The sequence below is a fragment of the Eucalyptus grandis genome, chromosome 2, assembly GCF_016545825.1.
Source record: "Eucalyptus grandis isolate ANBG69807.140 chromosome 2, ASM1654582v1, whole genome shotgun sequence".
In the NCBI taxonomy this organism is placed as follows: domain Eukaryota; kingdom Viridiplantae; phylum Streptophyta; class Magnoliopsida; order Myrtales; family Myrtaceae; genus Eucalyptus; species Eucalyptus grandis.
This window is the reverse complement of record NC_052613.1, coordinates 9880341-9892954: the sequence shown is the minus strand read 5'-3', so window position 1 is coordinate 9892954 and position 12614 is coordinate 9880341. Positions and strand designations below refer to the sequence as shown.

Below are 12614 nucleotides of genomic sequence, written 5' to 3'. Positions count from 1 at the left end.
TATCTAGCTATCTACCTAACCAAAAAAATAAAAAAAAAAAAATTGAAGTGAGAATCCAACCCTTGGCATATGTCTTTCTGCTGGTTCAGGTCGCTACCATAGGCTATCAACTTTCTAGTTGGTAAAAAATCAAGAATTTGATGCCTTCTAAAATGGGATGGTACTTCTTTTCATTTCAACAAAAAGACCGTGGTTTAAAATCTATGATAGATAAGAGGGAGGAACAAAATGTACCTTCAAAAGCAAAAGCGTCCGTTCATGTCAAATAAAAATCTATGACATATACTTTAATGACATCATAAATTAGGTATACACTTGATAAATATTCGAAAAAAAAAAAAAACTTCCCTCAGTCTATAATATCGCATTCCTTCACTAATTTTCATTAGAACTTAAATTTACTTTGATTTGTTAGGAGTAACAATATGATCTAGGCGGGAGGGGGTAAATGGGTTAATTAAAAACTTGAACAATTTTTGCGGAAGATAGCAATATATACTTTGATAGTTGTAGAAATGGAAAAATTACCAATTCAATTATAAATATATTATATGAATGTTAATTCAGTTCTAAACCTCTCAAATTTGCCAATGTAGTCTTAAACTTGATTATGAAAATTCAAATTTAGTCAATCTAGCTAATTGTCATAAGAAATCATTGATGGAGCAATTCAGAAATATCCACTTAAGCATGCTATATAAGATGGCTAGCGATTGCCAATTTATGCTCATCTTTTTACTATTCAAATGCATTTTATTCTTTTTAATAATAGAGAATTTGCAGATTAAATGAAAAGTAATCAAGCATTAAGAACCAATTCATAATTCTTTCTTCTTCCTCTTCTTCTTCTTTATTTTCTTTTGACATTATCAACCACCTAAAAATTCAGGGAAATTTTATAAGGAAATTAAAAAAAAAAATGCTAAAGAGGCAATGTTGGACAATTCCTATTCACCACCCTTTTACTATAATAGACATGGAATTTCAAGATTCTCGAGGGCATTTATTGATGGCTAGGGATGTGGAATTGATGTTAATCCGCCTAAAGTGTGTGAAAATGATGAGCCAACGATGTAAACTATGTCTACTTAGTTTACTTCTCTGGACATTATAGATGTTACTAGAGAATTGTAAAAGTTCTAAACAAGTTCTAAACTTATTGCCTTCTTACCAATTCAATTATAAATATTTTAATTGCACCAATTGAATTCTAAACCTTTTTACATTATGCCAATTGAGTTAATCTGGCTAATTTTGGTCGGAAATCGTTGATACGAGCATCGATCATTTTACATAGCACAACTAGTGCTAACATAGACAATTTTTAAAAATATTCTAATTTTATATCTTTATTGAATTTTTTTTTTTTTTTTTCTAATCTTTCTTTTTATTTTTCCTTTATCCTCTGGTCGTGTTGGCTTTCGATGGTACTACTCACTTAGGCGCCCAAGTGAGGGTTTTAAGTGGTCACCCTTTCCGATGATTCCCCACATTCTAATGATCTTTGCTAGTGGCTAACATTTGATGCCCCAATGAAACAAAAAAAAAAAAAAAAAGAAGAAGGAAAAAATGAGAAAGAAAAACAAAGGAAAAAGAAAAGAATAAATAAAATTGATATAAAATTCAAAAAATATTTAAAAAATTTGACCACATCAGCTGCTCATGCTATGAAAGATGGCCAGTGTTCACATTAATGATTTCCAACTAAAATTAGTCAAATGGACTTGATTAACACAACGCGAAAAAATTTATAACTTAATTGGTATAATTTAAAGGTTTATAATTAAATTGGTAAAAGATAATAGGTTTAATTTTTTTGGATAATTTTCCCTAGATGCAATGGACACATAAATTATTTATTCACCTTTAAACATTAAAAAAGAACAAGAAATTATTAAGTGTATTCCACTATGAATATTCCACATGTCCAGCGTCAACTTTGATGGCGGTGGAAAGGAATTTGGACTTCTCCTTATGTAGAAGGTGATAGGAGTCGAGACATCCATTAATTAGCGGTGGTGAAATTCTTCTTTGTTCTACATCAAAAAAAAAAAAAAAAAAAACGATGTTCCACTTATAAGAAATAAACAATTGAAAAACAGTTTTCATAAAAGATCGATTATATCACTTAAAATAATTAATCAAGTACTATATGTAATTATTTTTAAACAATATATTTTTCAGATTATTCATTTTGGACAAAATAAATAGAGTCATAATGGTAACTTTGATGCTAGTGAAAACTTTGATGTTTGGTAACTTGTAAAATAGTAAATATTTATATTCTTTTGTTTTCTAGAACAAAAAGAATTTTTTATTTTCAAAAATAAATTTTGAATATAATCATGAAGTTAAAAGTTGTTTATTTATTCTCGAGAATAATTCAAAATCAAACCCATACCATTTTCTTTTCTTCTTTTTTTCTTTCCCTTTTCTTTTCTTTTTTCTTCCTCTTCTCTTTCTTCCTATAATCGGTCGCATGCCATAGCAATGGTCAATGACTAGCCAAACCGTCGCCCAAGCTTGTCCTCGCCGGTGAGGCTCGACGTTGTCCAACCCGGGGTCGACTCTAGTCTAGCTAGTCATTAGCCATGGCCAAGGATGATGAGTAGTTAGGGAAAGAAGAAGAAAAAGGAAAGGAAAAAGGAAAAGAAAAAGAAGAAACAAAGAGAAAAATATAATAAAATTATTAAAAATTAGAAGAAATTTTAAGTCAAGAGAAAATTTGAAAGTTGCATTAAACACATTTTTATTTTAAGAATAAATTTTTGTGTAGTTAACAAAGCGCTTTCGAATTCTCAAAATTCATCTAGAGAAAATAATTAGAAAAAAAAATCTATTTTCAAGTGGAAATTGCCTCCAAGAACATAATAGTTACCAAATGCACCTTCAACAAATATTTAGGATGTTAATAATAGTACGATGTAAGAGGGGGCAGGAAAGTACATAGTGCAATTCTCTCGTCATCCATTTTTGTTTGTTGTTTATGTCGGTGCTTCCATTCACTTTCAATCGGCGCATGCGTGTGATAAAGCTAATTCTATATATTTACATATAATCTATGTGTACAGTCTCTTGACCCTAGAGATAAACGCCCCTTGCATTCTCACGAGGCAATGATTTTTAGGGCCTAAGGGCCGCAAAAATCTATGCGTACAGTCTCTTGACCCTAGAGATAAACGCCCCTTGCATTCTCACAGGCCATTGAATTTTAGGGGCTAAGGGTAAGGGCCGCAAAATATCTCCCATTCAGGCCATTAGGGTCACAGATGTTACAAGGGTCAGATTCAGGTTCTCATGGAACTGTATCGTGGCCGTGGGCCTTCATCCACTTTCCGATATAGAAAGCTTTTTACATGTGGGATTTCGATTCATGCTCCACTCGAGAGATGATGCGGGGTCGTAGTCGTCGTCCCCATCATCCCCTTCCTTTTCGTCATCATCATCGTCATTGTCGTGATGATTTAGACTTCACAGTGTTAATTAATGTGAAAGCATTGCCTTTCTCCTTCTTCAAATAGTTTAGATCCATCTGGCCTACAATGCCAACACAAGCCCACATAAAAAATATATAGCCTTGTCGGCCCGACAAGATTAAATCTTTTCTTTTCTTTTGAATGTTTTCATTTAAAAAAAAAGGATTAATACCCTAAAAAAACCCTAAATTGATACACTTGTGACAAATTTACCCCAAATTATTTTTTTGACCACCAAAAACCCTAAACTGGTATACCTTTAACAAATTTACCCCAAACCGGTACACTTGTGACAAATTTACCCTTTGTTAGTATTCGTTAAATTTTACTGTCAAATTATTAAATTAAATAACATATGACAGTTTACTAGTATATCAATTTGAGATTTTACGTTCCATTTGTCATAGTTTATATTTTTTGTGATTTTTTTGTGGTATTAATCTAATTTAACGGAGGGTATATTTGTCACAAATTTATCAATTTAGGGCTTTTTGTGGTCGAATAAATTATTTTGTGGTAAATTTGTCATAAATATATCAGTTTAGGGTTTTTTTATAATCAGTCAGGGTAAATTTGTCACGGATGTCAGGTTTGGAGTTTTTTATGGTCAAAAATATTTGGGATAAATTTTTCTGAAGTGTATGCCAGGTTTGGGGTTTTTCAAGATATTAACCCTAAAAAAGGGTTAGAAAATCGAATGATCAATAAAAAGGGTTAGAAAATCGAATGATCAAGTTTTATACATCTTTCACACCACTGATCAGTGAGGGCCATGGCCATGGCCATGAAGACCTCAATTAATTAATCAGTAAACCCTAAAAAAGCATCGAAAAGACACTTTACGATATCGATTCTTATCCATCCCGAACGATGGATGTACTTATACGATAAAGCCGGCCTGTAGTGTGTATTGGGCTTTAGCACTAAAATGTCATCCAGGAGTCTTTTTTCAAGTACTTTAAAACATCTGACCAAAAAAAGAAACAAAAGTACTTTTGGAAACAAATCATCTTGTGGACCCATAATTTGATTTCCTTTTTCAAGCTCACCTCAGCTAAAAACAAACCAACGAAAGTTGACCCAAAAGGAAAGAAGACGAAGCGTAGAGAGAGAGAGAGAGAACAGAGATTTTCGGAATTCATGTCAAATCCAGTCATCACCATCCCTGAAAACCAGGAAAAACAAATCGTTGCCCCAAAAGGAAAGAAGACGAAGCGTAGAGAGAGATCTTCGGAATTCGTGTCAGATCCAGTCATCACCATCCCTGAAAACCAGGAAAAACCAAAACAGTTCAGTACCATCTCTTGTTTACGTTTCCCTATCCTATCCCTATCCTCGATCTGCTCTGAACCTCTTTAACCAGGAACAAAAGCAACCAAAGGAACAGCTTGACAATGGCGGCTCTTCACTCCCCTCAGTACCACCCTATACCGGATACCCTTTTCCTCCTAACCCCCCAAAACCGCCGCCATGCTCGCCTCGAACCTCTCCCTCCCGCGCTCGGTCCACGGGCGCCCGAAAGACCGAAACTTTCCGTCCCGAGCGCGCGCCTACTGCGGCCCCGTAGCGCCGCCACGGCCGGCCCCGGTCGTGCTGGGGTTCGGCAGCCTGATGGAGACGTTCGTGGTGGAGGTGCGGAGGGCGGAGAGCAGGGCGCTGGACGTGCCGCTGGCCGCGCCGTTTACGATCGCGACGTTGAGGTTGGAGAGGATGGGCAACGAGGCGGTGCGGGTGGAGCTGAGGAACGGCTGCGCGGGGTGGGGGGACGAGCCGGTGCTGCCGTCCGTGACGGCGGAGGAGAAGGCGAGGGAGGCCTGCGAGGTGCTGAGGAGGAACCCCGCCATGGCGCTGGGGAGGGCTTTGGGAGAGATAGCGGCCATTCTTCCTGGACACGAGTTCGCTTCTGTGAGTTCTTTCGGTAGATGTTCTGGGCTCAATTTGTTTTAGTTCAGTGTTAGAGAACGTATACATGAATGGTGTGTGCAAATATCATATACGTGGGTCAAATAATCATCAATGAGTGAGAAGGAGTGTCTGAGAAATCGAATGCGCTATCTCAGGGAATATGTGTTTTTGCATCTTGATATTTGTCTCCTTTTAACTTGTCCTCTTTCTTTTTGCAGTGTTTGACTGTGCTTTCGAGTTCGCATCTTAGTCTGTGATTTTCTTTCACTTACTGTTGTTTGCTACCGGGTGATTTTGCATTCGCCGTGCTGGGAATTTTCATCTTTGTGAATTGAAATTTGTTTGGTTTTGTGGATGCGATGGATTCATGGGGGTCATTCTGAAAATAGGCCGATTAACTTATGTGTAACTCTTTCAATAAAGAGAAAAAATCCAATGTTGATTGTTTTGAATTTGACTATATTTTGAATATCTCGCAATGTTTTGTGTGGTTATCGAATGAGCTTTTTACATTTTATTCAGCTTTAAAGTGGATCATAGGCATTGTTTACGTTAATATAAGTTTGTTTCAAACCTGTGGTGACTTGGGCCACTGAAGTTGAGGCTAAGCTTGCTTGTGGAAGAATCTCGCGTTGAGATAATTCAGCGAAATGACGTAGAATGAAATAGTTATTACCATTATGATCAATCAGGCCTGTTATAATGTCAGAAGTAATTCGTTGTTTTTCTACTAACTGGGGTATCCCAGTCCCGAATTCCCTAAAATTTTCGTGACTATTATTGTTGTTATTATCATGGCATCATATATTTCAATTGAAGGTTCAGGCAGGAGTTGAGATGGCATTGATTGATGCAGTTGCCAACAGCATCGGAACACCATTGTGGAAATTATCTGGTGGAGCTTTGAATACATTAACAACATAACAGTTGAGTTTCTATCTTGATTATCAAATGGAAAGATAGTTCCTCAAAATGTATAATCTTGGCAAAGCCTCCTACTCCTGTCTTTGAATTACATATAAATAATGTCTTCGATTTCAGTTTCTCTGTTTTATTTCTTTGGGAGAGAATTTCAATCGAGTTTGTCATCCACATGTGCAGATTCCAATTGTGTCACCAGCTGAAGCTGCTTAGTTGGCTCTTAAATGTCGGAAACAGGGTTTCCAAACTTTGAAGCTCAAGGTGAGCAAGGATCTGAAAGCAGATATCAAGGTTCTTCAAGCAATATGGGCTGTGCACCCTACTTGTTTTCTGGATGCTAATGAAGGATACAAGTCTTCAGAAGCTATTCTAGTCCTTGATAAACTCCATGGTAAAGAATGTTATAGACATGCAAAATCTCTCTGTTATGCCTGCATCAAAGTGTCAGCAGATTATGAACCTTCTCTTTCTTTCTCCTTTTTTGCTTAACCAAAAAAAAGGGGGTTTTTGAAACCTTCTACTTGATGTGAGAACTTGAATTTCCTTGCATTTCAAACACTTTTCTGTCTGGTTCATTTACTGCTGTCTAGTTTTCTCAACTGTTTTCTCCTTCATTCTTTAAAGAGATGGGGGGTTACTCCCATTCTCTTTGAGCAGCCAGTTCATAGAGATGATTGGGAAGGTCTTGGACATGGCAGTCAAATTGCTATGGGGAAATATGGGATATCTGTTGCAGCTGATGAGAGTTGCCAAAGTTTAGATGACATTAAGACAATTGTAAAAGGAAATTTAGCGAATGTCATTAACATAAAGCTCACGAAACTTGGAGTGTTTGGGGCCCTTGATATTATTGAGTTTGCAAGAGAATATGGTTTGGACCTGATGATTGGTGGTATGGTTGAGACTAGGCTAGCCATGGGCTTCGCTGGCCACCTTGCTACTGGCTTTGGTTGTTTCAAGTTAGTATTGCCATTTCTGCTGATACTGTTGCTAAGTCAATCTTGTTCATCCGATACATAGCTCCTTAATGCATTAGATATTTTGCATCTCAGAAAAGTTAATTCGAAATCTGTGCAGGTTCATTGATCTCGATACTCCCTTACTGCTAGCAGAAGATCCAGTTTTTGGTGGTTACAAAGGTACTATTGACTGAGCTATTGACTTTGGTTTTCTACAGTCCTACTTTTAAGTTGGAACTGTTTGATGAATACCACTAGTGAAGTTTTGTTGCTCTGACACCATCTTCTGGTTTCTGTTTCTAGTTTCTGGTGCCAATTATAGATTCAGTAATGCCAGAAGCCATGGTGGCTTCCTTCATTGGGATAACATTGTCTGGTAAATCTTTTTGTTTCCCATCAATTAATGTATTATCAAAATGTAGACCTTCTTTGATCTACTTTTTCATTTGAATAAGAATTCTCTGATGTTTCATGCTATGCCTTTATCTTATATTTGAATCTCAGATTGGTAGAAAGTCAATTACTTAAATAACTTCTGTGTTTGGATCAGTCATGAAGTGTATCTTTCCCATCTTTTGTGGACTTTGGTCGCGTTCGAATCAACTCATGCTATAGAAAGTGGCTTCTGATGACATAGAAACACTTGGCTCATTTGCTCAGGATAATTGGTGCAATGATTAGCCTTGTATTTATCTGGCTAAACAATTGGCTAGTAAATCAAGTGAGCCCAGGTGGTGTTTGTTTTTGTGTGCATAGTTCTGGACTGGTTTGCTTGGGATGTTTAGCCCAAAATTAAAGGACCTAGATGAACTTCGATATCAACTCTCTTAGAAAAATTTCTCTAGAGCTGTTGTGTCTCTGAACAGATCTTAATTGCTTTCTGTGCGGATTTGACTACGTGCTTATATGCCAAACTCTGTCTATCCATTCTATTCTTCAAAATGTGATCTGGGTGCCTCAATGCAGCAGTGAGCGGCCTTACGAAGGTTTAGGGAATTAAAATATCATAGCCAGATTAGGCATCTATTAAGGAAAAGTTCCCTGCTGCGAAAGAGGTGCGCATCTTGCCTATTTCTGTCTTGCTAGCTTTCCTTTTACCTTTTAAGGAGCATAATAATTCGAATTGTTGGTATAATTTTTTGCCGAAAGAGGTCCCCCTTCTCGAAAGGCATCAATTGTTGGTGGCAGTTAGCATCTTTATTGGCCTTGTTCGGTCCGAGTGGCTTGTTAGCTTCGTAGACAGTATCGGATGGTTGGTATCTTACCACTTCAGTGTCCGGGCTGTCGTAGTTCAGTAGTGTTTTTCCAAAAGATGTCTGTGCATGCTCTCCTATCTTTAGTCTTTCTCGACATCAATTGAGTTAAAACTATTGGCTTTATGCCCTAAAAAACAACCATACAATAATTACATGTTAGGGATTTAAATTGCATTATTTTATTTAATGGCAAAAAAATATTTGTTCGTTGTCCTAATTATATGAATAGGTCTATAAGATCATTTGCAATTGAATCTATTCTTAAGGTGTTAAGAATATGGGCAAAAGGTTATCGTGAAACTAACGGTTAGTGGTCGATGAATCATTAAGAGGATATTGATGATCTTGTTAAGACCAGTGTGTTTTCAAGCTTCAATATTGAGTATTGAATGCCTCATGGATGATGAGATACAAGTCATTGGATATTATGATATTTGAGCTTGAACATAGGTGCTTGTCTTAGAAAAGTTCACTGAACATGACATATGCATATAACGATTAGCAACATGAAAGCTTTTAACTAGGTCAAAACTAATCATTCATGTTTTGGGCTCATGTAAAATCCTTAGAGTTGAGGCACGATACTAACTTGTATGTTGGATGGTTATGGTTCACAAGTGCACATATATATGTGCAAAATAAAATATTGATGTCCTATTTGGGAATATGATTAAATTTGTGGCTTGACAAATAATTCTATAGCCTTTGTCCAATCGAGACATAGAAAAACAAATGATTGAATTAAATGGTCATCAAAACTTATGGGTTCATTATATTCTTGAAATATTCACATTGTCTGGATAGTCATAGTATATTGTTAAATGTCACTTATTGATTTATAGGAACGAGAGATTGATTTGGACAATCAGTTCTATTGATTGTGCTAATATGTTAGTATAAGTTAGTGATGAACCTAAGAATGTCACATGCTATTATCAATTTAACGTTAGAATAGGAGAAACAATATTGCAAATATGTTTGCATTTGACTCAATCGGATTGAGTGGGGTTGAAAATATAAAGATCTGAAATGGTTTCAAAATTTATGGCCAAATCAAAGATCTAAAGTGGGTTCGGATTCAATGGCCGAAATAATGATTTGAAGTGAGTTCAGATTTAATGGCAACATTAATGATCTAAAGTGAGTTTAGAATCAATAACCAAATTAAATATCTAAAATAGTTTCAAACTTAACAACTAAATTAAATATTTGAAACGGTTTTAGATTTAATAGTCACATTAATGATGTGTAACGATTTCATAATCAATGGGCAATTTAATAATTTGAAACGGTTTTAGATTCAAATGACCAAATTAATGTTTTGAAACGGTTTTAGATTTAATGGTTAAATTAAATGTTTGTATTGGTTACAAAGTTAATGCCCAAAATAAAGTTTATAACGGTTATAAATTAATGCCCAAAATAATACTCTATAATGATTACAAAATTAATATCGGATATAACGCTCTAAAATGTTTTAAAAACTTATGTCCAGATTAATGCTTTGGAACGATTTTATAATGTTCTAAAATGTTTGAAGCAAGTTTAGACGTTATGACCAAATTAATGCTTTTGAACGATTTTAAAGTTAATAAGCCGAATTAATGTGATCGAAGATTGGTTATTGACATAGTGAATCTAGAAATGATCAAGTGATGGTAAAAATCAATCAAATAGTCATACATGAGAGCAATTGTTTGCACAATTGTTGTGGTGAGCTAGAGGTGATGTGTCTGAACTAAAGGTTCGACATTTGTGGGACAAGAATTGAAGAACATCAGAACTAGAGTACGTTAAGACTAGTGCCATGAGGAGACTAGATGTTTGTAGTCAGGATCTGAATAACGTTAGAACCACCGCTACAAAGACACTAGGTGTTTGCAGTTAGTATCTAAACTAGATTTGAAGAACGTTAAAACTAATGATATGAGTAGATTAGACATTTGTTATCAGGATCTGAAGAACGTCGGAATTAACAGGACATTAGACCATTTGTAGTCAAAATCTGAAGAATATCATAACCAAACTTTTGGAGCATGGTACAAGGATAATGTGATTAGCCACCTATTAATTTATAAGTGTTTTTTTTTATTAAAATGCATAATTGTTTCTTATTAAAATGCATGAACAATGTTAAGCAAATACGTGTACAAGTATTTTTTATGAATCTTTTTGATTTAATTTTGCTTCCATTATGAATTGTTTTGATTTAATTTTTCTAAACATTGGGACAACCAAGAGGCCTAATGGTAACTTAAATTTGCTAGTCTTAGCTCGACATCTTTGCATACATGGCAAAAACATTCGTAACGGAAGCAAAAAAACGTGTGCACGTAGGACACGTTTAGTAACGTTTTTGTTTCACGAGAAATAGAAAAAATTATTGTCCAACAGGGATAACACGTTTGGTAACTACACAAATTTTCTGTTCCTAGAATAGAAAAAGAATAAAACACGTTTGTAAACTTGTATAATTTTTTTGTTTCTTTTAATTTTTTAATATTTTATTTTATTTTATTTTTTCCTTTTTCTTTTTTTTTCTTTCTTCCTTTTGGCCGGCGGCCTCGCCCAGCCACGATGAGGCTTGCTGGCCCTCGACAAGAGGTTGGCCCCGCCTTGAACTCACCCAGCCAAGGCGTGGTCAGCCATGGCCGAGGCGAGAAAAAAAAGTGTTTCTCGGAATTGTTTTCGAAACAAGAAAAAATTTTTTTCTACTTGTTTATTTTCCAAATTTATTCTCAAGAAAAAAAATAGATTTTTGTTCCCGGGAACAAAAGTGTAAACAAACATATTTCTATTCTTTTTTTGTTTCCCGGAACAAAATAACAAAAATTTGTGTTTCGAGGAATAGAAACAAATTTAAACAAACAACCCCATATTTGCTTAACATTGTTCATGTATTTTAATAAGAAACACTTATAAATTAAAAGGTGGCTAATCACATTATCCTTGTACCGTGCTCCAAAAGTTTGGTTATGATATTCTTCAAATTTTGACCACAAATGTCTAATGTTCTCATAGTGTTAATTCCGACGTTCTTCATATCCTGATTACGAACATCTGATCTTCTTGTAACATTGGTTTTAACTTCTTCAAATCTAGTTAGATACAAATCGCAAACACCTAGTGTCTTTGGAGCGATGGTTCTTACGTTATTTAGATCCTAAATACAAACATCTAGTCTCATCATGGCACTAGTCTTAACGTACTTTGGTTATGATTTTCTTTAGTTCTAGTCTCACAAATGTCAAACTTTTAGTTCAGACACATCACCTCCAGCTCACCACAACAATTGTGCAAACAATTGTTCTCGTGTATGACTATTTGATTAATTGTTACCATCACTCGATCATTTCTAAATTCACTATGTCAATCGCCTCTTAGAACTAGTCTCCGATCACATTAATTCAGCTTTTAACTTTGAAATCGTTCTAGAGCATTAATTTGGTCGTAACGTTTGAACTTGCTTCAAACATTGAATCTGGACGTAAGTTTTGAAAACATTTTAGTGCATTAATTCCGATATTAATTATGTAACCATTATAGATATTATTCCGGGCATTAATTTATAACCGTTATAAACTTTATTTTGGGCATTAACTTTGTAACTAGTGCAAACATTTAATATAACCATTAAATCTAAAACTGTTTCAAAATATTAATTTGGTCATTTGAATCTAAAACCGTTTCAGATTATTAAATTGCCCATTGATTATGAAATCGTTACACATCATTAATGTGGTTGTTAAATCTAAAACTGTTTCAAATATTTAATTTAGTCGTTAAGTTTGAAACCGTTTTAGATATTTAATTTGATTATTGATTCTAAACTCACTTTAGATCATTAATGTTGCCATTGAATCTTTGATTCGATCGTAAAGTTTGAAACCATTTCAAACATATTTTATTATCTCTTTTTTCAACGTAATATTGAATTGATAATGGTGTGTACCGTCTTCAGGTTCAAACACATTTGCAATATTATCTCTTTTGTTCTAACTTAATATTGAATTGATAATGGTGTGTACCGTCTTCAGGTTCATCATTGAATTGGTAGTAGGACTTGTATTAACACATTTGCACAACCAATAGAATTG

At 35.0% G+C, this 12614-nt stretch overlaps 2 protein-coding genes across 2 annotated transcripts; both read left to right on the top strand.

Moving 5' to 3' along the window:
- Nucleotides 1-4818: 4818 nt before the first annotated feature.
- Nucleotides 4819-6603, top strand: LOC120286126 (L-Ala-D/L-amino acid epimerase-like). Its single transcript, XM_039307311.1, has 3 exons — nt 4819-5381; nt 6201-6307; nt 6483-6603. The coding sequence occupies exons 1-2, from the start codon at nt 4947-4949 to the stop codon at nt 6303-6305; spliced, it is 540 nt and encodes a 179-aa protein (XP_039163245.1). The 5' UTR covers nt 4819-4946; the 3' UTR covers nt 6306-6307; nt 6483-6603.
- Nucleotides 6604-6630: 27 nt separating this feature from the next.
- On the top strand, nt 6631-8057 carry LOC104434450 (L-Ala-D/L-amino acid epimerase-like). Its single transcript, XM_039307312.1, has 5 exons — nt 6631-6693; nt 6927-7261; nt 7380-7441; nt 7565-7637; nt 7766-8057. Coding segments are annotated over exons 1-5 (474 nt in total). The 5' UTR covers nt 6631-6690; the 3' UTR covers nt 7767-8057.
- Nucleotides 8058-12614: the final 4557 nt, after the last annotated feature.

Excerpts from the sequence above, each read along its gene's own strand:
- LOC120286126 (XM_039307311.1), top strand. The coding sequence starts at position 4,947 with ATGCTCGCCTCGAACCTCTCCCTCCCGCGCTCGGTCCACGGGCGCCCG. Across the intron at positions 5,382-6,200 it reads CTGGACACGAGTTCGCTTCT|GTTCAGGCAGGAGTTGAGAT; the intron begins GTGAGTTCTTTC and ends TTTCAATTGAAG.
- LOC104434450 (XM_039307312.1), top strand. Across the intron at positions 7,262-7,379 it reads ACTGGCTTTGGTTGTTTCAA|GTTCATTGATCTCGATACTC; the intron begins GTTAGTATTGCC and ends AAATCTGTGCAG. Across the intron at positions 7,442-7,564 it reads AGTTTTTGGTGGTTACAAAG|TTTCTGGTGCCAATTATAGA; the intron begins GTACTATTGACT and ends TTCTGTTTCTAG.